Source organism: Kryptolebias marmoratus, linkage group LG24 (assembly GCF_001649575.2).
Source record: "Kryptolebias marmoratus isolate JLee-2015 linkage group LG24, ASM164957v2, whole genome shotgun sequence".
Classification (NCBI taxonomy): domain Eukaryota; kingdom Metazoa; phylum Chordata; class Actinopteri; order Cyprinodontiformes; family Rivulidae; genus Kryptolebias; species Kryptolebias marmoratus.
In genome coordinates this window covers 5,447,243-5,472,876 of record NC_051453.1, presented here as the reverse complement: position 1 = coordinate 5,472,876, position 25,634 = coordinate 5,447,243, and the positions used below count along the sequence as shown (strand labels likewise).

General features: G+C 39.1%; 1 protein-coding gene across 1 annotated transcript in view; it reads right to left on the bottom strand.

Annotated features, from left to right (window-relative positions):
• Positions 1–25,402, bottom strand: part of ano8b (anoctamin 8b) — a 38,483-nt gene extending 13,081 nt beyond the window's left edge. Inside the window, exons 1-3 of the mRNA XM_017413477.3 lie at positions 25,234–25,402; positions 5,876–5,986; positions 5,089–5,221 (exon numbers count right to left, since the gene is read on the bottom strand). Coding sequence (XP_017268966.1) covers positions 5,089–5,221; positions 5,876–5,986; positions 25,234–25,402 — 413 coding nt within the window. The remainder of the gene's footprint in view (positions 1–5,088; positions 5,222–5,875; positions 5,987–25,233) is intronic.
• Positions 25,403–25,634: the final 232 nt, after the last annotated feature.

Sequence of the window (25,634 nt, the reverse complement as noted above, 5' to 3'; positions counted from 1 at the left end):
TTTGAACAGAAAACACAAAACTGCCTTTAACTCAGCCATTTTCACAGTTCCTGAGCTAAAACTTGATCTGGTAGTAGCTGAGACTACAAACTGCACAACATCTTCGTTTTAAACTATGCCATTGGCTGCTGGCATTAAAATTTTTGGGGGGTCAGCCCAATTCAAGAAGGTCACCGCAGTTAATTGATCTTAGGCAACAGGAAAAATGGCTCCACTGAGTGATATGCATTCCTTATAAGAATGCTAGGCCTTTAATTTCCTCTAACATCTTCACCTTCACTCTCATCTCATCTCATCTCAACCCATCCCCCTGTGTCCTTCCCTTTTCAAGTCACACTGTCTCCTCTCTGCTCTGTTGAGTCTTCATCTCTCTATCTATAGAAATTTTACCTCTTTTGTGCCTCTCCATCCTCCTGCATCCCATCATATCTTTCTGTTCTTCCCAGCAGCTACACACATATGAGCTTACTCTCATTTGTGCATGAATATATAGCCTAGGTGTTACACCCATCCATCATGCAGCTGCATGCACATGAAGGGAAAGTACAGTAAAGTATGAATAAGCCCGTGATGGATGACAACAGAAATGTGACACGTCACCACAGAACAAATACTACTCGGTGCACAACACAATCCTTAAACCAAGTCTTTATTTCACTTTCACGCCTATCCAGGAGTGTCTAGCCCTTTGCTGTGGCCAAGAATCCTAATGAGACACTTCCTTCTCCTTTTTTAATTAAAAAGTTTTACCCCCTATCCCCAAATACAAACAGTGTTGGGTTAAGTCGAAGGCAATGTGTGGACAAAGCTAACCTTGTAAAGGAGCAGAACACTGCTGAGAAAGGACATTGCTTCTAAGGTTTATGTTAATTTAGCAGACATAATGTGTAATACTGAATCTCAGCAGAACAGGGCAGCACCCTGTAAAGTGCACAGTCAGAGTGAAGGAATGAGTAATAGATGTGTCGGGTAAGGAAAAAACAGGAGCTGAACATTTGTGTAGTGTAAAGTAATTTAAAAAAAAGCTACATCTGTGTTTTCTACTGAAGCTGTTTTAAAGCAGTTGATATGTTTCGTTGGGGGGGAAGCATAAAACAGCCCAGAAGCTACATTCTTTGCTATCTAGATACTAATCTTATATCAATGATCACTACTTTCTCTACCATCCATCTATCCATTTTCTGCTGTTTATTCCACATCAGGTCACAGAGACCAAAGTCTGAGCAGAGATCTGCAGACCTCCCTGTCCTCAGTTTCCTCTGCCAGCTTCTCTGTGGCGACACTGATGGGTTACACCGCCAGCTGGGAGATTATTATCTTCCCACTAAGTTCTGGGTCTTCCCCAGAGACTTCCCATAGTGGGACATGACTGAAAAACTCCCCTGGGAGGTGTCTAGAAGGCATCATTACCAAACGGTTGTACCACTTTGAGTGTCTGCCTTAGATGCAAAGTGGAATATCTAAAGTCTTTCTAGTAGATTGAACTTCTAATATTATCCCTGTTGCACCAATTAGCATGTCAATTTTCTACTAAGTTCTACCCCTACTCATGAGCAGGACCTGAAAATCCCTTCAAACTACAAGATACTCAACAACCTGAGGCAGCAATTCATTTTCAGTCAAGACTGAGCATTTCACCCTTTAACAACTGGGGACAAAGACCCTGGACTTAGAGGGGTTAATTCTCACCCAGACTGCTTTAAATTGAATTGCTGTCCCTGTTGACAGGTACCACATGTTCTGCAAAAAAAAACAAAAAATGTAATCTAAAGCTGAGTGAATTGTAAAACCATGGTCCCTTTTGCTGATGACATGGGAGCCCCTGGCAAAGCCCAATATTCCCTAGAAACTGATCTGATTTAATGTTGCTAAGGCAAACCAAGCTTTTCCTTTAGATGAACTAAATGTTCAGCAGAGGGCCTGGTGCCCCATATTTCTGAAGAACCACCTCTCCATATACTTCACAAACTCCTTGTGAGGATTAAGGTTCTGATTCTATAACCAGGATGAAAACTACAATGCTCTTCCTGAATTTGGGATTCAATTATTTGCGATATTCTTCTCTTCCTCCATAAGCCTCCTTACGAGGCTCTACTCCATTTCCAGCTCCAGGATGAAGGACCTGCATACTAATCTGGGCAGGGTGTCTGGTTGCCTTATTGGACTTATTGTACTGGTTTAGGATCATGCCTTGTCTGGCCTCTCACTCAGAACCAATTTGCTTTTTCAGATCAAATAAATGGCAAACTGCTCCTGATGCCATAACTCTGACTTCCTCACACCTAAAGCCTTCTAACGTGATAAAGAAGTCATTCAAAGAGTCTCAAACCACAACAAGAGATAGTCCTTTACTACCATATTTATATTAGCTCAAAAATCATCCACAGGAGAAATGTCAGTAAAGATAAAACTAATAAAACAAACTGTACATTTTAACAAAATTAATCAGATAGAGACAGACAGGGAAACTCAGGATGACCTTCCAAGGAGAAGATGAAAAAAATGGGATATTTTCTGGGTTACTGTTTCAGTCTCATAAGATGTAGGCCAACCTACCTAAGAGCATATTATTATCTGTTTGTTCTGACAGTGACTGGGTCAGACAGCAATCATTTTTTTGAGCATTTTAACCAAAACCTAGTGGCATACGTTCAGAAGCCTCCAGTCTTCTTGACAATATCGCCTTATTTTACCTGCTTTGTCTTTCTTTATCACCCTCATTTATTTTCTTTTTTGTAAATCTCATCTTGATTTTGTTTTTGTTGTAAATAAACTTTTATAACCAGTAAAGTTTCTAGCTGAAAGGAAAAATGTGAAATGTGCAGTCAGCAAACACAGCTTAACATTTGTCAAGAAGGGAAGTGATGAACAGAGCAGCTACCTTTCTGTGTTTGTGCACCACATTCAGTGGTGAGATTAAAATCACCCTGGGCTCATCTCCAGTCCTCTTGATTCTTTGTTTCAAAACAAGAGGCTGCACTGGGCAGCAAAATAAGAGCAGATACCGTCCAAACAACCTGGCTGGACTTTTAAAACAAATCTTTAATTAAATCTGCAGCCCTGCAGCAAGAAGCAGAGGAATGTATGAGGTAGCTTAGGCTGTTTCACTAATGATTCATCCTGTATGAGTTAAACTGCTGCACCTACTGCAGCAACAGCTAAAAACAAAACCACAACAAGGAATGTTAATATTTAACAGCATATATATTCATGCCATTTACATCCCAAATCTGATAGCAGCATTTAAAAATAACTACAAGTCCAAATACTCAAAAAAGACATGACATGTTGTTTTATTCATAAGCTCATTTTTGCTCATTTAAGACTCTGTAAAGGAAAGTTGCAGCCGCAGCTTCTTGCCTAGATTTTGCTGGAGGTGATGAGGTGATTATTTCATACAGACAGAGTTTAAACAGCACTTCCTGTACTGTCATGACAGCCAATCTGACAGTCTATATAGAAAGTCTGGAGTTCTGTTCAGCTGAAAAGTGCAGCTATAACTGATCAAAAGATTTATTTTGAGTTTATATCAGTGCTAAACAATATTGAGAAAACATGCAATATCCCTGTTGAATATTGGAATGACGATATGACTCACAATAAACTAACAAACACCACATTTAGCCTGTTTTGATTGCATATGCAGATTTTAGAAAAACATATGCCATATCCCATCCAGATAATGTCTTTTTCAGAAAAGGTTTTAAATATTTCAGCAAGACAATGCTAAACTGGATTTATTACAGCAAACAAAGTAAACATCAAATTCAACATTTGATGTTTACTTAGTTCCACTATGAATAAATAATTGTCAGGATTTGGGTTTTTCTTTGTGTTTTTCTTGGTTTTTGTTAGTTATCTTTGTTGTTTCCAGTATTTTTCCATTCACTTCTCCTCAGTCTATCTCTTGTCCACCTCCCACGCCCATCCACACCTGCCCCAAGCCTTGCAATCATCTCACCTGTGCCCACTTCCCCTAATTGCTTCCTGTCTTTAAAACCCGGTCATCTCCTCCACTTACTTGCTGGTTCATTGTCTATTGCCTCTTGGTCTGTTTTTCCCTGATGTCTGGTTCTACTTGTCTCCCGCCCATATCCATTCAGTTTTTGTATTTAGTTTGTTTGGGATCTAGTCTTCTTGCTGCCACGTCAGCTTTTGTTTTTGTTTTTCTTTTATTTTAATAAATCAAGTTTATTTTTCATCATGAGTCTGCACTCTGGGTTCGCCTCCTTCACCCCAAACCCTGATAAATATAGATTTATGAGATTTGCAGCTCATTGTAGTCTGTTTTTATTTACATCTTACACAACGTTTCCAAGTTTCTTGAAGTTGGGATTGTATCTTTAAAACACCAGTAATACTTTACATGTGCTTTAGCATCACAGCCACTTTTACCTACATGAAGTGTGTAAATATAGGGCAGTCAAAGTGCATTTGACTAGGCAAATATATTACTGGCATGCATGGCACTTGCAAAGGAAAATACCAAGCAGCCCTTTGCAAGACCATTACTACATTTGTTGATGTTGGAACAACTTTTGATTTACTGAGCAGGCCCAGCTTATAAATGTATATTTTAAAAGTGAGTAAGGTGTTGTTGTTGTTGTAAGGATCAATGCTGTTATAAGGAAAGGTTTTCTTTCTCTTTTTTGGGTTTAGTTTAACTGAATGCAAGTTTTTGACCAAAAAAGAATGACGGAGAGATTTTGATAAAGATAATAACCTCTGGGGAAATCAAAATGTTGTGCTAATTAACAGAAAAACCAGTAAAAAAACCAGCCAATGATAATAGCTACAGCCATCCAAACAAAACAATTTTAGTTGTTTGGTAGATTTTTTTACTGATATATTTAATTTTATCAGTTTTAATTCTTATTTTATGTTTTTATTTTACCTTGTGTTAGGTACTTTTTTTATACTTAAAAATCTCTTTTATTGATCAATACCTGCTGATGCAACAATGTGAATTTCCCTGCAGCAGGGACGAATAAAGGTTTATTGTATTGTATTTTTATTCTGCTGAAGAATAAAAGACAAATCAATTACAGATAATCTCTTTCAAAGCTTCCTTCTGCTCAGGTTTCTTACTTTTCATACGTAGCTGTGACGAAGAACGCGTAGACTCCAGTGTGCTTATGATGTCGGATTTGGATAATGAGCTCTGGGATTCCCAGCCGGATGTGGTTCAGTAGCCATAGTAACGTGTGGTCATCCGTAGTGTCTGTAACAAAAAAAAGGAAACATAAAAATAAATATTTTTCCCATCATTACACATTAATGCATGCAGGATCCGCAGGGTACTCCCACAGCCGATGACTATTTATTCCTGAACAGCAGCTGTAGGTTCAGAATAACTTTTTATTTATTTCTTTGTCTTCAAGAATAAACCACTATTGCCTTAACCTAAGTTCAAGCTTTACATGAAACCAAAAATAAATAAATCAAAGGGGATGATATTGTATTTTTACAGAGACCAGACTGACACGCAGCCCATGAACTGAATCCTTTTTGTTGCAGGTCAGAGTTTATTTCTAACCCCAGGACATTTACTGAATGTCACTCTCACTTTTATGTTTACGCTTGACTGAACACATCGAATAAAGACAACAAAATCTTAAAAAAATAAAATAAAATGTAGAGTTGAAGTCTCTGATTGGCTTACTTTATAGCACTGCAGGCTACTCTTTCCTCTTATAACAGACCATTTGTTTTAAATTAATATAACAATCAAATTAAAGAACAATAACTAGCTATAGTCAAAGATCAAAGCCTTACTTCAGCTGTTTTTTATGAAAGTTCAAGTTTCACGCACTGAGTGTTCTCAGGCATACATTGTGGACATAATGACATCTGTGGGTGTCTTTGTGTGCCTGACCTGCAAATGTCATGAGGACATCACAGTTCTCTGTGGGTACCGTTTTCATCCAAGACTTATGAGACATGAAGTGTCTCCCAGCCTGCAGCAGCCGCTTTCCGAACAGCTTATCTGAAAGACAGACAGACAGAGAAGGAGAGGAAGAGTCACTTTCTCAGAGACAACCAGCGTAAGGACCAATGACGTGTCTACCATCGCTGTCAAACCTCTTTAAAAACTCTTAAACGTGCTGTTTCAGCACACAAAGAGACACAAGAAACACAAATAAAATTGTCCTTTTCGACAGGATTGATTTAAATATGATGATCTTCTGCTTCATGACACAAGATGGACAGAATAATTCTGGCCTTCAAAAACTACAAGCTGCAAACTGTCTGCAGTGTTTGAACCGTCTCCTTCTCACACAGACACAAAAGGGTTCAGCTCAATCAAAACACAGCAAACTGTTATTATACATGTCCAAATGTAAATCACAGTGGAGCATAGTAAACAAATCAAATGTTTGAGAAAAATAAGGTCTTTTCGAATTTTATGGCAGCAACACATCTTGAAAAAGTTGGAACCTGGACAACAACAGGCTGTAAAGGTAAGTAGTACGAGTAAGAAACAGCTGGAGGACCGTTTTACATCTAATTAGATTAACTGGCAGCAGGTCGGTAAGACGACTGGGTGTAAAGAGCATTTTAAAGGCTGAATCTCTCAGAAGTAAAGATGGTTTACACCTGTCTGCATCTAAAAACAGTGAAACTATTTCAGAATAATGAAATGAGGCTAAATGGAAAACTGTTCTGTGGTCAGACGAATTTAAGTTTGAAATTCTTTTTGGAAACCACACATGCCATGTTCTCCCTACTAAAGCCTGCCTCCCTGATGGTATGGGGGTGCATTAGTGCCTATGGCATGGCCAGCTTAAACATCTGGATAGGCACCATCAATGCAGAACAGTATATACAGGTTTTAGAACAACATATCCAGCAAAAATCCAATATAGAAGACCCAGGACTGGAATGGGACAACATTCCCTCCAAAACCTCCAGCAGCTGCTCTCCTCACATCTCAGATGCTTACAGACTGTTGATAAAAGTCGAGGAGATGCTTCACAGAGGGAAACATGATCATCTCCCAACTACTGTGAGGTGTGTTGCTGCCATCAAATTCAAAATTACCTTTTAATGGTACAATTTTTTGGTTGAAGCATTTGATACGTTTTCAATGTTCCACTGAGAATAAAATATGGATTTATGAGATCTGCAAAATTTGGCATTTTGTTTTCATGTATATTTTACACAACATCTCAACTATTTCAATATTGGGGTTGTCCACAAACACATGTAAATAATATGATAATTATCATTAAAGTTTAAAGCAGGATAGATACTTCAAAGTGAACTTATTCAGCAGACTCAGTATTTTCTTAGGCTTGAATACTGCAACGTCACAGAGAAAAACCCTTTTAAAGTTTTGTCTTCACGCTGACACTTCCTTCATCAGTCCCTGATCCTGCAGAGCTCAGGTTCATGCTGATGCATCAGTTCAAATAGTTTAAATGTTATCATGTAATCTGGAAACGCTGTGGACCCAGACCACGCTCAGCTGTGGGAGGCCAGCTTATGAAAACTGTTTCCCGGCTGCTGAATAAAAATGACAGAAGCCTGGAGAGATTTTCCATCCCTCAACAGCTCTGTAATCACTAAGACGAAGGCTGTCAGATGAGCCCAAAGGGGGGCAGTTTTCCAAAGATCCCACACAGGCATGTTCAGTATCATCAGCATTCATCGTATCAAATGTTTCTCTATTTGAGCAGGAGATGTGTGTCCAGATTAAAACAGAGATTCAAGGCACAAATACACGCAGAGGTCAAAGCCATAAATATGACCATGACATCATTACTATTACAGTGGTGCTGTAACTCCCGCGATGCATCAGGGCAGACCCAACAAACAGCTGTCACATAAAAGAGTCTTTGCGCTGCTGCTCGGTGTCTACTTCCTGGAAATAAGGCGCTTCGGAGGGGAAAACAAAATAGCAGCAGGCTTTTTTCAGAATTCAAATGTTTAAGTTGCGTACATGCAAAATCCCCAACAAGGAACAAAAACACACCGGACTGAACAAAGCCATATGTTTCCTCTGGCACTGAACTTTGGCTTGTTTCCGGAAAATTAGGTCTGCTGATTTAATCTCATCTTTATCCTTTACAGATCACTGAAAATTATCATCCTCAATTTCAATACTACCATTCCAGCTTCCTGTCCAGCAAGAAAAACAAAAACTGTACTTTGAATGGATAGGATCATTTAAAGACTTTATTAAAGGTTTATCATGAGACAGCTAAACAGAAAAGGAAGTAAAGACCTAAAAACAACAGAAATAAAGCTGATCTAAAGCTGCTAGATTAGATAAAAAGTAGGAAAAATATTTCTAACTCCTCAAATATATTTTGTTACCTGATAATGCCAATGTTGTGTTAAAGCTGGTCAATTTGCTAAAATAGGAGCTTAATAGAGCTTTAAATCTGGTCTCAAAACTTCCACGTACAGTAGCAATATTACTATTTAAATGTTTCCAGTACTTACTCTGAAACTGTAACAACGTCACCTTCTTCCACACTGCTTCTCCCACCTGAAGAACATTTTCTAACATCACAAAAGCTCTGGACAGGACACAGAGCCAAGTGTTTCTGACTATTTAATCTTCTGTGGTTCTCTTGGTTCAGAAACACGACGGGTCGCTCAGCTGTCTTCAGATAAAGTGCTGCAGGCGCTGCTGTGACATGATAGAAATTCTAATAAGTCCCGCATTCATCACCGAGGGGAACACACTCGCAAACACACACTCCAAGAACAGCCAGAGGATTGGATTCAACACTTCTACAAAGCTTCAGTGTGTGCATCCCAGTGGTGAGCAGCTGCTCAGAGTATTTGCATGCATTCATACAATTATTACATGGTTTAACATTAACAGCATTTCATTACCATGGATGAGGGTTTATTTGCACAGATGAGGACAGGTTGGTTTCTGTCTTTAATATACATCTAACTTTCCAGGAAACACTGTCCCATATTGAAGCACAACACTTGATTGAATGACTGTATTTTTTGGACTGAATACCATTATTTTCACGTCATGCTATTGGAGAAAACATCAGATAATTTCCACATTTGAAAGCGCCTTTGGTCCTGTAACAGAAAGCAGGTCACTTCACAGTAGCTTACACCAGAACCAGCAGCGATACAGATAAATCCTGAATTACTCACAGCCTTCAAAGTCAGATGACTGTTTCAGGGCTAATGCTTATCAGTCTGCAGCCAGGCAGGAGCAGCACACAGGATGTCTGTCTGTGATCTGAGCCACTTCTGAACACATTTCTCTGCGTTGTTTGTGTGTGAAGTGAGTGTGTCTGCAAGGGCATCTCTATAAGTGCCTGTGTGTGTGTGAGAGAGAGGGAACCTGTGATTTAAAATAGCAGATTAATTGAGTGTAAGTCAAATTTCATTGGAAGTGCAAAAATGAAACTCATGTTAAAGAAAAGTTAAAGATGCTTTTATTGTCTTCAGTGGCTGTTAGCGTCGATAACAAGCTGGACTTTCTGCTCGGCTGAAGCTTTCGGTCAACTTTTATTATGAGCTACTTTATCATGACTTTTCACTCTGCAGGTGGAAGTTTTTGCCTGTTTACTTTTATATTCAGACTCTTTTGAGTGTCTTTGTTCACAGCACCATACATTCAGTACATTAAATATTTATATATTGCCAGATAAAAGCCGTTTCGTGGGTCTCCACATAAAGAAATTAATGATGAAGCAGCACTTGGTGATAGAGGAGAAAAAAGCTTCTAACAGAGAGAAACTTCCAGTAAAGGAGGATTGTCATCTTACTCAACTTTTTAGGAATAAAATACAGATGTTGTGAAAACAAAAACTTAATGTCTTTATACTGTAAATCTAAATCAATCTACCTACCTATCTATCTATCTATCTATCTATCTATCTATCTATCTATCTATCTACCTACCTACCTACCTATCTATCTATCTATCTATCTATCTATCTATCTATCTATCTATCTATCTATCTATCTATCTATCTATCTATCTATCTATCTATCTATCTATCTATCTATCTATCTATCTATCTATCTATCTATCTATCTATCTATCTATCTATCTATCTATCTATCTATCTACTAAATGAATGCACATCAATCACTATTAAAAGTGTACTGCATAATTTGTAATAAATGAGTAAAATCAGCAGAGTCAACTTTTGTTGCCAACAATTACGAATTGTAAACAAAGGCGAGGAATATTTGCTGTTTTCTAAAGCAAATTTTACAAAAACCCTGATGAGTTTAGGTTACATTGACCCCCAAAACAATCATTTATTGATGTAGAAATTGTGTTAAAAGCAAAAAAAAAACTAAAAACCATTGAAAAATCATGTATTTTCACAGCTATTATGACTAACTAGTTTTAATTTGGGGTAATAAACAAAACAATTGCAGCAGCATTTTGATGCATTTATGTACTTATATCATAAAAGACAAGGTGATAGCCTTCCTGAGGTTGAGTGAAGAGAAAAATCTCTAGAAAAAGGTCTGGAGCAGAGCATAATTTAGACATTTCAATGAATATACAGAGACAGAAATGGTGTAATAAAGGTAAATAGATGGACAGAGCCTCCAATAAATGTTTTGGATGGATGGGAGTGTTCTGTCTACTACCACATCCACTAAGTGTGTGAAAAGGAAGAAATGACCCTAATAGAATAAAATGAATATTTTAGTGAGTGTAATCAAATTCAAACGCCCAACAATTTTCTTCATTAGAACCATTTCCTTTTCCTGACATCATGTGCAGACAAGCCCACACACAAACCAACAGCTGGTCAGATCTGCTGGGAGTCTCCAACTGTCTCCACAAACTCCCAAACACACACACACACACACATACAGAGACATGGCTGGGGTGAAAACCTGCATGTTGAGCTGGTTCTAAACAGATGCAACAATTTTATTCCAACTTATCGAATCTAGTCATGCAGCTGAAACGTTTGACATAAATCAGACACTTCTGAGGGGCATCAAGCCAAGGATTCTGTAACTTCTGCCTGAATGACCTGAGGGAAGAAACTCAAACAATAAACCACCTTCTCCTTCTCCCTCCCTTCTGCTCTCTCTTACTTAGAAACACTGACTCACTTTGTTGCTCGAGGCTACTGCCACTTCACTATCCACCCTCGATGGAAGGTGAATGCATGGGCTGCATACATTTAAAGAGATAACACATCCACAAGCCAATTCAACGCTGTGACCTGCTTTTTACTGGCAGCTGTAAACAAAGATGTGTTTTAGTGAATATGCAGCAGAGCACTCCTCACTTTCTTTCAGCCTGCTCTCCTCCAACACGCCGGAGCCCTGTTGATCTCTCTCCTCTTAACTTGTTTATTCCACCATCCCTGCCTCCTTCTCTCTCAGAAATCCTCTCACTTTGCTTCCTCCGAGCAAAATCAGTCTGTCCTTCTCTTCTTCTTTTCATGCCTGTCTCAGCTCTCCTGCCTTCACACTCAGTCAGGAGGCATTTGTCATCACTCTATATGTTGAGCTTCCATGGATGAAGCCTTCAAATCTGAAAACAGGAAGACAGGGATACTTGATATGACACAAATAAACCTGGTTTAATACACTCAGTTGTTTCAGTGGTAAAGTACGTTGCAGTTCAATGCAGAGTACATAGTGTCTTCCATTAGCAGATGCATTAACCTAAAACACTTTCACATTGCTGCAGAGGGTTGTGTTGTATTTTTATGTAGGAAAATTACAGCCCGGCGGGTTCAACATTAGTTGATATAAAAAGCTTTTATTCAAAACCAGTTTCCTAATTGTTTCAATATGGTGTCTCCAGAAATCAGACCTGTAGCTGATTAATGCATCTCTTTCGCCAAACTCTGCATAAAAGATGAAAAAAAAAACTGTTTTTATTATTGAAATTTGTATTTTCAGGTACAAAAACAACAATGTTGTTCAACAATATAAAACTAAACTTTTCTCAACATAATAGAGAGGGTTTAAAGACATACCAGCAGATATTGCTGATATTTCTAATAATCCATGATGGGTTTTACAGAGGCCCGTAATTCAACTAATGACTGTCCTGAATGTTTCAGATGTTTCCCTGCTTCAGCACACATTCATAAATTAAATACCTGTCTAAAATGTAGGAAAATATTACCGGTAAACTGTTTCTCTTGTGTTTTAATGTAAATTTAGCAGCATTGTTGGCTGAGCAGAAGCTGTACATTCTGGTTGTTCTCGATTCAACGGAGTGATATCTTCTTCCTGTTGTCAGGAGATTAAAGGACACATTGCTTGTCACACATCTCCTGAGGCCCAGGCGGCAGAGGAGCTTAGAGCTTTAAACAATCTGTGTGGCTTTTTGGTCTGTAATGTCTTCACACAAGCCTGCAGTGTGGCCTTTATTGTTGCTGAACTGGTCTCTGGCTGTGCATTGTTGTGCACAGAGATGATGCAGATCCAAGACATTCAGGTTATGCAGCAAAGCTCTTCATAAATAATACATCTAATTTTCCAGGGAACTGCAATAGTCAAGACAAGGCAGTTGTATAGTTTGTTTGAGCAAGTTTGCTTTAAGTTGTTTTTGGCTAAAGGCTCTTGTGCCCTGTTTTCATTTCAGATGGTTTGCTGTACAGCTCCTTCTCCACAACAGAAAGTCTACAATCTTTCACAGACTGCATTTAAAGCAACAACTTTTGATCATATCTTAGCAGTTGTAGGCAAAAACTTCTATTTTTTCTGGAGAAAGAGTGGCCATTGCATCTTTGCACAACTCAAATGACTGAGTTTCGTCCTTATCAAGTCAACCAGTTCATCAGAAGCTTGTTACTGATCTATTTATTGAAATCAGGTGTATTAAAGCAGAGAAACATGGAAACCAGGAAGACCATTAAAGGATGAATAATGTCCAAAAAAATCAAGAAAAATGGAATTAAGTGTGATAATTACAAGAGTTAAAAGATTGCTGAAAGTAAATTGGTGCATTTACATTCCAAGGTTTTTGTGTAAGTACATCTGCAGTACACTTATTTTACATATATACAGTATTTACTGACTAAATGGATTATCTCCAAACAGCTGAAGACATTTGTTCCCAGCACCCACACTGGTACAGCTGCCTACCTGCAGATGTGTCTTTGGTTTATTTTTATTTTGTTTACCATCCTCATAAATAAACATTTGGTGCAAATTATCTTATTTCCCAAAAATATTGGGCAGAATAAATTGCCAGCTGATAAATTACTAGTTTGTTGCATGTTTAATGTTCATCATCTTAATCATCTGCTAGAATCCACAGCTGTTCATTAACACTAATAAGGCTTTCATTTAACTTCTGGAAAACAGGAAGAAAAAAATATATATGTTAATCTGACCTGTAGAAACAAAGCAGGGTTGTATTTTCCCATCAAAATTAATTTAGTTTGTGGTAAAAACACTATTCAGGAAGTCAGTTTCATTTAAAACAAGGAAGTTTATTTTAATCTTATGAATTTAGCTTAATGCCAATTCAAGCTCTCACTCTCTCTCTGAGAATAAATAACCTATAGTTAAGATCAGGATTTTCTTTCTATGACAGAAAGATGTGAGCTGTCTGTCCAATCTTTGTGACAAAGTGAATAAAGATGTCCCTGTTTGTGGATGTCAGGACTCTGGTTTCCTCATTAACAGTCCATAATAAGGACTCGTCCTTGGCTTCTGAATAACAATGATTGCATGTGACCCTGGAGGCCCCCATGGCTGAGAGCCAAGCAAAGGACGAAGCACGAGGATGAGGGGGGAGACCAGCCGTAGTGCCACCACATCTCTTTTCTCCCTTGCATCCTCTTTCTCTGCTTTGCATCACTTTTTCCAAGTGGTCCCAACCTAGAGTTTATAAATCTGCCTCCTTCATTTCCCGGTGTGCCCAGAAGGAAAACTACTGGTTCATCCTTGGTTAGCTGGTAAATTTAACTGATCTACTTCAGTGAAAGAGCAAAGAAGCACAAACAAGGCAGCTGGATGTTATAAAACTGGGGTTAAGTGAGGAAAATAATGTTGTGTGTCATTCTTTCAGGAAATAATGGTGAAAGGTGGACAGTTTTCAGGCCTCATTAGCACAAAGTACTGATTCACACACAGCCACCGACTGCTTCTCTAACCGGCTGAATCGAACATTGTTAAACTGGGGATTACAAATTATGAATAAGTGAGTGGTGATGATGAATTTAAAGTAATGAATAGCAGCCTTTGTGGAGCAAACAGACCTCCTTGTTGAGGAGTGGGCAACAAGTAGAAGAAGAGTTTTTTGATAAAGACAGAACAAAAGGATGAAGATTAGTCGAACTAAAGTTCCTACAGGAAATGTGTTCTTGTCCTGTCTAACATTTCTGTCTGGATAATTGATAAAGAGCGGCTAAATATGTTAAATATAAATGTGCATGTTCTCTAAATGATCAAACCAACCAAATCTCAGTCAGATCACCATGAAGCGGGAACCGGAAGCAAAAAAATATTTTAAATGAATCAAATTTAATTTGAATCTGCTGATGTCTGAATTTTATGGCTTTCAGTAAATCCAAAGTTAGCTACTCTTGGTGAATCCTGTCTACATGCAAAGAACATCAACTGCTGGTTTTAGCTTCATGTACAAGCAGCCCAAAGAGAAGCTCGCTGAGAAATATATTTATCTCCAAATGACACATACACATAAATATTACATCTAGAAGTATTGTGCAATGGCAATAAGCACAGCAAATGTGAAAAAAGCAAAAATATAAAAAAGACAAATATGACATATAAAATACTGAAAAAAGTTGAACAATTATTAAATGTGGGATAAGAAAAAGCAAAAAGTAGCTAAATGTAGAACTAAATATAACATAAAATGACCATAAAGTGATATAAAGTGGCTGTAAAAAAAGTAAAACAGTGAAAATGAAACAGAAAACAACCAGAATGAACTGCAACAAAGGGGTGCAAAAAGATTGATTTTCTGTGTCGAAGGTCTCTTGTTTCATTATTTATTCATGTTCACAGTAAACAAAAATGCAGAAAAAACATGAGGGAATATTCTTGCTCGACAATACAAATGATAAACATTTTTTAAATCCTAGAAGATCTGGTTGAGTTTTACCACAAACCGTTAGTCTAATGTTGGCCCGTTACTGTATTTCTTCCTCGCTGCAAAAAAAGCTCAAACTAATCCTTCTTTGTGAAGGAAAGCTGTGCACGCCGCTACTTTGTCTAGGTTAATTGAATTATTGCAGGGAAAAATGTCCATCATCCAAACTGAGATGATCCAGATTGTGTTGAAGTCCCAAGAGGTTGTTTTATAATTATAATTATCATGTGAGAATCATGAGCTCCAACAGTCCAGTAAACATGAGGCAAAGTGGGTATTATATGAGAAATGATCATACATATTACAATAAAGCAGGAAGTTAACAGAGGAGTGCATGTGGAGACAAGCTGCAGCAGTGAGTGACGACCTGATCTGTATGATGTTTTCTATTCCTGGACAGGAAACATGCAGGAGGCTCCGAGTCAGATCAATACACCAGAGGAACCAGTGGTTATTCTACACTACGACACCAATCCTCCCATTTCCTCTCCCACTCAGTGACAACCAGAAGAGGATGTTATTAATGACTAAATAGCCTCTGATTTTTCATTGCCTTAAAAAAAAGAGAGAGACAAGAATCTGGAAAAATGTTTTCAACAGTTCATCCTGATTTATTCAGCTCGGCAGTTTTCAAATGGTTGGTAACAAGAACATGTGTCACAGAATTAAAAGCTAATCAAAGATAGGAAAGCATCCAAGCAAACTAGAAAAACTGAATGCAGACAGCTGAATGGCTTTGATGAAATCTGCTGAAGAAAATGAAACTGAGTTGTTAAAGCTAAAAGAGGCAGAATGCAAGCTAAAACCCAGAAGTAGTAAAATGCCAGCAAAACACTAACTCAAAGTTAGAAGCAGCAAAAGGATAACTAAAAGCTAAAGTCAGAAAGAAGTAGCTAAAAGCTTCTTCTTTTTCTTTCTGCTGTTTCCTTTTCAGGAGTCTCCACAGCGAGTCATCCTCCCTCTTACTCTGTCCTCAGTCCAACTCCCTCCATGTCCTCTCTAACTGTGTCCATATGTCTCCTCTTTGTCTCTAACATCTTCTACCAGTATACCCACTGTCCCTCCTCTGCACATGTCCAAACCGTCTCAGTCTGTCCTCTCTAACTTTATCTCCCAGTCCTTCAACCTGACCTCATTCCTAATCCATCCTCATCAGCTAAAAACTAAAAGTAGCAACACAGCAACTCAAATCAGCAAATGGTTAACCAAAAGCTTGTGGTGATTTGGCTTTTTCTGGGTTTTGTTTTAGTTTTCTGGTTTGTGTTTTGGTTTTGTTTTCTATTTTTAGTTATCTGGTTTTTGTTTTCTTCTTGATTCTGTCCTCCTTGTGTTTGTGTTCTCATTTCCACTCTTCCCCAGTCATTCATTTGTCTGTTAGCCACGCCCATCTTCACCTGTCCCGAATAAGTAATCATTCCACCTGTTCCCACTCACCTCGTTATCTGCAGTCTTAAAAACCCGGTCACTCTTCCCATACCTGGCTGGTCCATTGTCTAAGGTTTGTTTGATGTTTGTCTCTCTTGTTCGCTTCGCTCTGTGTTCCTGGTTTTCTGAGTTCTGTTCCATTTATGTATTTTTATTTAGTTCTTATGTGTTTGCTGCCACGTCAGCTTTTTGTTTTTGTTCGTTTTCTTAGTTTAATAAATTAGTTTTTCTTTCTTTAAAATGAGTCTGCATTCTGGGTTCGCCTCTGTCATCTCCACCGTTCCTGACAAAGCTAAACTTAGCAAAAGGCCACATTAGCTGAAAGTGACAGAATAGCAGCTAAAAGTAGCAAAAGCTAGTTTAAAGCTAAAAGTAGCAACAAGGTAGCTAAAAACTGTGAGTAACATAAGAGGACAAAAGTAGAGAAAATATGCTGAAGCAGATTAAAAAACAACAATTCTTTTGGGAAGGAATTGAGATCTGAATGATTCATATGGGAAAGTATTTGTAAATAAAGTTAAGCATTTAAAAGTTAGAAAAAAAATTAAGTCATAGCGCTCATCTCCTGAATGAGCTGAACGTTTTGATATATGAATGGTTGAAATAGAGCAAATATGCAGAAGTAGTTAGACTGTATGGAAAAATAAAAAACAGGAAAAGTTAAAAGTCCTGAACACAGACACCACCCAGCTAACGCTGAGGTTTTACTGACACTAATCTGACAAGAAGTGAGAAATCACGTCTCCTCAGTTTATTAAACTTTTTAAGCATCTTTAGAAAACACTCAATTACATCCTCAACACTTTACCAGCAAAAGTCAAGAAAAGGCATAAAGAAATTTAGACTTTTCTGATTAAATTAGTAATATTAATAAACATTTATGCAGACGAGTACGAGTTCTTTAACAATAAAAAACTAAACAAAACATTAAACTAAAATACATGGGGAAACAGAAAAATAGCAGACATGTCCCTGTAAAAATCTCAAACAAAATATTGCTGTTGAGCCTTTCCCAAGTTTGAACCACATTCAAATTTTTCTTAAAAGGGTGGAGAGACAAGGAAGTAGGGATGTAAATGAAAACCAGAGGAAACACATCTCTCATAGGAGCACTGGAGTGCATGGGGAAGCACTGATCATTCCTAAAAAAAACACTCCTAAACCTGTGGAAAGCCTTCCCAGAAGAGCTGAAGCTGTTATAGCTGCAAACGGTGGGCCAACATCAGACAACATCCTTTATTTAAACAAATCCCACTTTCTTTTACTATGTTCAGTAAAAAAAGTATATATTTTATTATTATAATAATTGTATTATTTTAATAAAATCTTTTTTATCTTTCAGTACTGATCCTAAAAGGTATATTGTTGTCTTTGATTGACTATTTGCATATACTTTAAGATGCTTCATGGCTTTTATGCATTTTCTAAACATTTTATTTATACAGATTTTTCTACTGCAAAAAGCACATTATTCTTTACATGAACGGTGAAGTTGATCCTTTGCCCCTTGGATGGTTGTTGAAGGTTAAATGTGCTAAAATAATGGAGACCAACAAGGACAGAGCCATAAAATACTTCAGTGTCCTCGTGACTTGATGTTGCATCCGGGAAGGATAAAAATGAATACCGTAAGAGACGTGATTCTCCTACATTTATTTTATATAACAAGAAAAACTCATTTCCTCAAATAGGACATTTTAGTCAGGCAAAATCTCAAAGGACACACGGCCAATCTGTCACCTACAGCTGTGGGTTTTGTGTAAAATACAAGCAGAAAGGGTTGCTTTCCCATGACAAAACTAGATAAATGTTACTCTGATTTTGCAGCAAAATAGAGATTGATGAACACTGATTTCTCTTCTTTGTAGGCACTGAACACTTACAAAACACAAGGTTAAAAAAATGTTCGAAACTCAGGGTGAAAAATAGCAACAAGACAAAAGCAACCGAGCATTCTGCAGATATGAAGTCATAATCACAGGAAGGCAGCAAACAAACATGTCTCTGCTTGAGACTGAGGTCTAACTTTGACCTCAGAGGGTAATAAGGAGAAGATAGTGAGGATTGAGTGCAGCTCCGCTCGACAAATCCAAAGAAGTGGCCCACCAAAATGAGTCACAGGAGGGTGTTAGAAGAGAACAAAGAATGATAGAGGACAAAGACCTATATTGCAGAAACAATGTGATTTAAAACCTCTCTGTGTCTCACTGACGGTCCCTGAGCCTACCTTAATATGTCCCTTTATGAGCTGCAGAGTCCTGAGCCTTCCTGGCCTTTTAGCCACTTTTTTAGGAACAGCTAATGTGGAACAGATCCGCCAGGCCTAAAAACGGCATTCTTCACCATGGTCATTGTATTTCTCCAGGGTGTGCTTAGCAACTAAGAGAAAAAAAAAGGGTAACAAATCCAAACCTAGTCAGTGCAGCTGCAGAAATTAAAGGACAGGGTGACCGAACACACTTTAATCCCACTTTTTCCTTTTAGTAATGTAGGATAAAAGTGGTCACTGACTGCTCTGGTGAAAGAAAAAGGAGAAAAAAACTAACTGATAAGGTTGACAGGGCGACACCAGCAGCTCTTCTCTGTGTGCTTTAAAACACTTTAAGCTTTGGGGTGTGTACTATCAATTTCTGAGAAAAGTTAGATAATCTTCATGGCTATAAATGGAAAAGTGTAAACTTCCAGAGGGCATAAACAGGGATTTAGAAGTCTGAGGGCTAGAGAGGCAAAGAGGCATTACGAGCGATGTGATAAAGCCATTAAAAACTTGAGAATTTAGGGCGGGTGAATCACCACTGGCAGGACAAAATGTTTATCACAACTCGGGGAAATTGTCTGCAACTTCCTGAAACATATCTGCATATTTTGTGCTCTAGTTTTGGGCATATGCATAAGTGAAAAGGTTCAAAGAATGCAGTTCTTTTAAAAGTTCCTCTTAGTACTGAGCAGGAGAAGAGCCAAATATGTAAAATTCTTATTGAAAACTGGGGCAGAAGGGAAGCAGGGATGTAAATGAAAAGCGGAGGACTGAATATTAGTTCTCATTATTGCTACTCACTAACCTTTTCAGCATGCAGCTAGACGAGTCCTCGTGTTGTAACCGTGTCTGTGCCCTGAAACAGCACTTTAGATCCCACCAAAGTCTTAAATTTGGCAACGTGCATTAAAAAAGCCACATTCCTTCTGTGTCAGCTGAGGTCACATAGGTTGTAGGCGACACACTGAAAAACCCTCCCAATATGGAACTCATTCAAACAAACGATGCTTGTCGTGGCACTAAAAATTGAGCTGACAGCCGACTGTGACGGTACAACTGTAAGTGATAACAGAAACACTGGACTTTGACAGCGATGATGAGTTTGTAATTAATGTGAATCTCTCAGGCCACAGCCAGAACAAGATACGCCTAATAAGGTCCAATAAGCATCGATTCTGATCAGGCGTATTAAATCTGATCATCACTTCTCCTCTCAGCAACATAAGCTGATGAACGCTGTATTTATGGGATCAGAAGAGTTGGTTTTAGGAGGAAACAGAGACGTGTGTGAGTTTTCATCACACAGACTTTAAAATCAATGGATGAATTAATAAATATTGTTTCTTATCAAACATTAAATCACTAGCAATGTGTTTGACCCCTTCCGCTAAAGGGTAATAAAAATAAAATATCACCAGCAGCAAGGTGACCTCAGAGATGATTTTCCTTGACTTCAAGTGCAGCTCAGTGGTTACTCCAGAAGAGGAGGAGAGAGGAAGAGCAGACACTGTATCTGTTGTTCGTACACTACATATAGGCAAAGAGGCAGCTGTAAGGAGAGGCATTAAGCTCGGAGTCATTAGACATAACAACACGCTGCTGGCATTTTTATCATCCAGCACCACATTCCTCAGCCTCTTCACTTATGAAGCTGTGGGAGGGCAGAAACCAGCGGCTCGTTCTGTCTGCTGCTGTGAAAAACAGCTTTTTCTTTTTTTTCTTAAAGTTCAGAGTGACGCTTTTTCCTCCCAACGCCACCCTCACGCTGCTGTATTTAAGGAAACCTGTGTGACACTGAACCTGACTAAATCTGTCAGAGGCAAAGCTGAGGTTTCAACCTGCTTAAGAGGCAAAGAACAGGAAGGTACAGAGGGAGCTGGATACCGGCTGAAAAGTGCAGCTTCCTGCTTTAATACGTTCTCCTCATGCATTTTGCAGATTGTAAAGAGCATTTATTAATGCCAGGCTTCAAGTATGGAGTTAAATAGGTTTACATGGAGGGAAATAGACCCTTAAATCAGAAAAGCCCTGCACTCTCAGTTCGGAACAGGGGTGAAAAACGTTTTTTATCCGCAGCTTTTAATGCAAACCCTTCCTACGTTTTAACACTTTATAATGGCTGGCATAAAGCTGAACGCAGGCAAAATGCTAACATTAGTCAATGGTGCAAATGGAAAACAATGACCTGAACTTAAAACTAGAAGGTAGAATAAAAATAAAATTTAAGGAGACAGAAATGCATTTTTTGTGAAAAGGCTGAAATGTGATGAAGAAGCTGAAACTGAGTTGAAGTTAAAACAAGCAGAACCCAAACTACACTGAGCAGAACCATTGAAAAACGCTTAAACAAGCAAACCAGTGGCTACAAACTATAATTAGAAAAATAGTAGGTAACATCTAAAAGCAGCAAAAAAAATTGCTAAATGCTAAAAGTATCAAAATGGTCACTAAAAGCTAACAGCTGCAAAAAATGAACTAAAATGATCTTAAGACAAAAATAAAGTTCAATGGGAAATTTTACTTTAACTAAAGTTAAATATTTTGAAAAGTACAAAAAATACAAAAAAATACAAAAGTCATAAACTATTCCTGATCGAGCTAAATGTTCTGATATATGAATAGTTAAAATACCACAAAGTATGACGTAGTTTGACAGAAGAAGCTGTAAACAGGTAAAAAGAGCATACAAAGAGCATAAACGTTTATAAACTTTCACACATAAGCACAAAAAATCTGTTCTTGTTTGTGATAATCTGTCCAGAGACTTTCTGACAGCAATCTGTTGACGTTGCATGTTCTACCAAAATAAGACTGACTCTCATATTGTGTTTCAAACAACTGTAGTGACCGATTGAGCAACCAGAAAATACATGACTTCATTTCTATAAAACACAACCTTATCAGCGCTGCTCTTGGAGGGAACACGGTCTAAGTGACTTTTACGTTGCATTTTCTAATGACAAGCACTTAATTAATCCTTAAAACGAAGGACTGTGAGTGTTTGAGCTACAGAGGAAGGTGGAACAAAGGATCAAAGTCACTTCGGTCTACTGTGAAGGGATTAGGAAAATATAGAAGAGCCATGGAGACCAATGAGCTTCTAAGGTTCCAGCAAAGAAAATCCTTCCAGGCTGCCACCAAAGTCTCAGCTGAATGGAGAAATCACCCTGCCTGTTCTGCTGCTGTGCAAGAGCGTATGATAATGTAGAAACCTTTTGCATCCAGGAGGTTTTTTTACGGTCTTATATGGATAGATCAGACTTTCAGCCGTATATTTTCATTTCTTTTCTTCTTCTTCTTTTGGCTGTAACCTTTTCAGGGGTCGCCACAGCAAGTCATCCTCCTCAACATCTTCAGCTCTGACACTTCCTGTTCTGTCTCCTGTCTTTTTGTCTCCAAACCAAACAACACAGCTGCTCTCACCGCTGTCTTATAAACCGTTCCTTTGACCTTTGCTGGCGTCCTTTTATCACATAACACTCCTGACACTTTTCTCCATCCGCTCCATCCTGCCTGGACTCTCTTCTTCACCTCCTCTTCACCACACTCCCCGTCCTCCTGGACAGTCGACTCTAAGTCCTTGAAGTCCTGCACCTTTGTGACCTCTGACCTTGTAGCCTCACTGCTCCACCTGCCTCCCTCTCATTCACACACAGGTGCTCTGTCTTCCTACGGCTGACTTTCATCCCTCGTCTTTCAGGTGCACACCTCCACCTCTGCAGGTTCTCTTCCACCTGTTCCCTGTTCTCACCACAGATCATGATGTCATCTGCAGACATCAGAGTCCTGCCTGACCTCATCTGTTAGTCTGTCCATCACCAGAGCAAACAAGAAGGGACTCAGAGCCGATCCTTGACGCACTCCCACCTCCATATTGAAGCTATCTGTCCCTCCTACAGCACGCCTCACCACTGTCCTGCTGTCCTGATACATGTCCTGCTGTCCTCATACATGTCCTGGACCAGTCTAACATACTTCTCTGCCACTCCAGATGTCCTCATAGAACACCACAGCTCCTCCCTCGGCACCCTGTAGTATGAAGTTCTTTCTGATTATCTCTGTACTTTTTCACAATCAGGGCAAAATGTAAATATATGTATATATATAAATTTCTAAAATCTGATGCTATTAATTTTTTAAAAACAGGTAAGTGGCATTCAAAAAATGACCACATAATAAAAACTTGTGATAAACACAGATTTATGGAGCCAAACAACATCATTTCCAGGGAACACTTTGCTTGTTTCAGTAAGAGAAAACACATTTTGCTCCTCTTACAGCAGCAGAGCTCTACAGTAAAACAGTACAAGCATTAACCTGAATATACTGCTGTAAATACTTGTTACTTCCTGAAAACATTTGGAAAGTCATTGAATAATAACAACAAAACAACATGTTTACCAGCTGTAGTAAAGCAGCACCAACACAGTGGTAAACATTTAAAAAATGTTTCTAAAAACCTAGTTTTCAAGTTTTTAAAATTTAATGTGCTGTTTTTTTTCAATGACATGCAATTAAGTTTGGAAAAGTGGTTGTTTGTTTTTTACTGAGACAGTGTTTTCTAATTCAACTTTTTTGTACCAAGAACCAATTTTATACAAGATATTATTCCCTAAACTAATTTGTTTTTTAATCATTTTTGCTACGGTTATCTAGTAGGTTTGGTAATACATGAAAACTAGCTGTGGCTGACTTAAGTGCAGGAAAGCGGTCCAAACTGAAGCGGTCATTTTTCAAAATAAAAGACCCCACAGACCAGTGTATATAAACATATTTCTATAAATTGTTTTAAACCTCCTGAAGCCCTTGGAGCTGAAGAGAGGAAGAGAAGCCCTTGTAACTTTGGATCCATTTGACCCGAAGGCCACGGGAGGGTTAAGATACGTTTTTATTATTTTTGTGAAACTCAGTACCAAACAATAAATGGACCAGTATCGGTCCCTTGGCCCAGTAGTTGGAGAACCCTGCTCTAAATGGTTAGAAGTTGTTGCTGGACTCACTTTATTAAAAACAGCATGAAAGCAGAACTGTGGAGGTTAGATTTTTAGTCTTCTTTTCATGCCTCAACTGCAGAAAACCTAAAGAAATTTGCTGAATCTATTCATTTTTCTGTCCTTGATTGCTGCTCTTTGTATTTTCTGTTTTAGAGAATCACCAAAGAGTTTTGACTTTTGATGTTTAACAACAGAAACACAAACAAAATGAATACTGACTTATTTACCAAACTCCAGCAAACATTTTGATTGTTCATCTATAATATTTGATCAAATAATGAGACAAGCTCAGATGACTGAATCAGAACCAATCAGGACTTCACAGCATCTGTTTCCAACATAGAAAATGTACTGAGAACTGCTCTGCATTTCAGAGCGCCAGCTCTTGTTTGCTAAAACGTTTGTACTTGTGATCTCATGTTAAATTATTATTTGTATTTTGTCTCAATCCTCCCAAGTTCAAACTGGAAGTCCTTCACTTCGCTCCTCTGCTGCCTCCAGCAAATCAAGCCGCTCTATAATTGAACTCATTTTCAGCCCGCTGACCCTGGAGAGTGTCCGTGACCCATTCAAACACCCGGAGGATGACATCAGTCTGCTGTTCCAGTCAGCCGCCGCCGCCTGCTCAGGTTACCTCCACCAAGTGTGGAAAGGAGCTCCTGTGCTGACAGCCCCCTGCTCCACTGCATCACTCTGCAGCAGAGCTCCCAGGGAGCACAGGCGCTGCTCTGCACCCTGCATGCAGGAAAATAATCCACACTGGAGCTAATATTGTGATCTGATCCCCAAAATAGCCCTAACATTGAAATCTTTAGGTCATATCATGGCTGTAAAGTCAAAAACACTTGTCACAAACAGAGGGCTTTGGCAGAATTTAAAGCAGGGATGGCACTCAGATATTATAATAATAAAGAGGTATTTAACAGTCCACATGCAAACACTAGCAAATTACAGGCATCTATGGTTTATTAAACTAACAAAACCTGCACTGGCTGCCCTGTAGCCTATCAAATGGCCTAGAAACTGATCTCTAGTCAGATAGTTTAGAAATCCTTATGTGACTGAAACATTTTGTTTACCATAAAGCCTGACTGGCATAAGGAAATCCTGGTCAAAATAAACAACTACCAGTCAATTCTAACACATTAGCAGCCTTTAGGAATGCCATACAGCAGAAATAGGAACAGTGTGTCCATGGTTGGGACAGTTTGGAGACAGGAGCTTATATAGGCTCCTCATTACTCAACAATAAGGTCAAAACAAGCTTCTGGGATGTCTATAATGAAGCCATTTCCTTGAGCAGAGCATAAAAGGGAGATGTTTTTGAAAAGCAGCTGCCAAATAATAAATAAAGCCCATATTTACAGGCCTGTAATGTTACAATTTCATGGTTTTTGGACGCCCTGGTGGAGACAAAAGGAGTGTGATGCTGCTCGTCTCGAACATCACCTGTCCTCCTCCTCCTCCTCCTCATCCTCAGAAAACCCAAAGCTAACAGAGGCGCCCCGACTCACCCAGGACCCCAGAGGAGCTCTGCTGCGGGGCAGCGCCCGGGTCTGGCCTCTCCGCCTCTCCCTGCTGCGGTCGGTGTCGGTGCCGGGAGCTCTCGGAGCCGTCGCCGGAGGAGGAGGTGGAGGTGGCCGCCGCCGCCGCCGCCGCCGCCGCCGTCCCCGCGTCGGGCATGCTGCTCTCTATCAGCGAGGAGGAGCGACACAAGATGAAGGTGTTCTCCGGGAAACCGTGCCGCGGTGTCGCATCTCAGAGGGAGGGCAAAGCATGGGCGTCTCAAGGCGGAAGGGTTACATGAGAATGAAAGTGAAGTGAAGGTTGGATCATCCTGGCGGAGCTCCTGAGCAGGACGCACGGCTGGATGGAGAGAGCTCCTCCGACGGCTGGCGGAGGGACAAAGACCGGG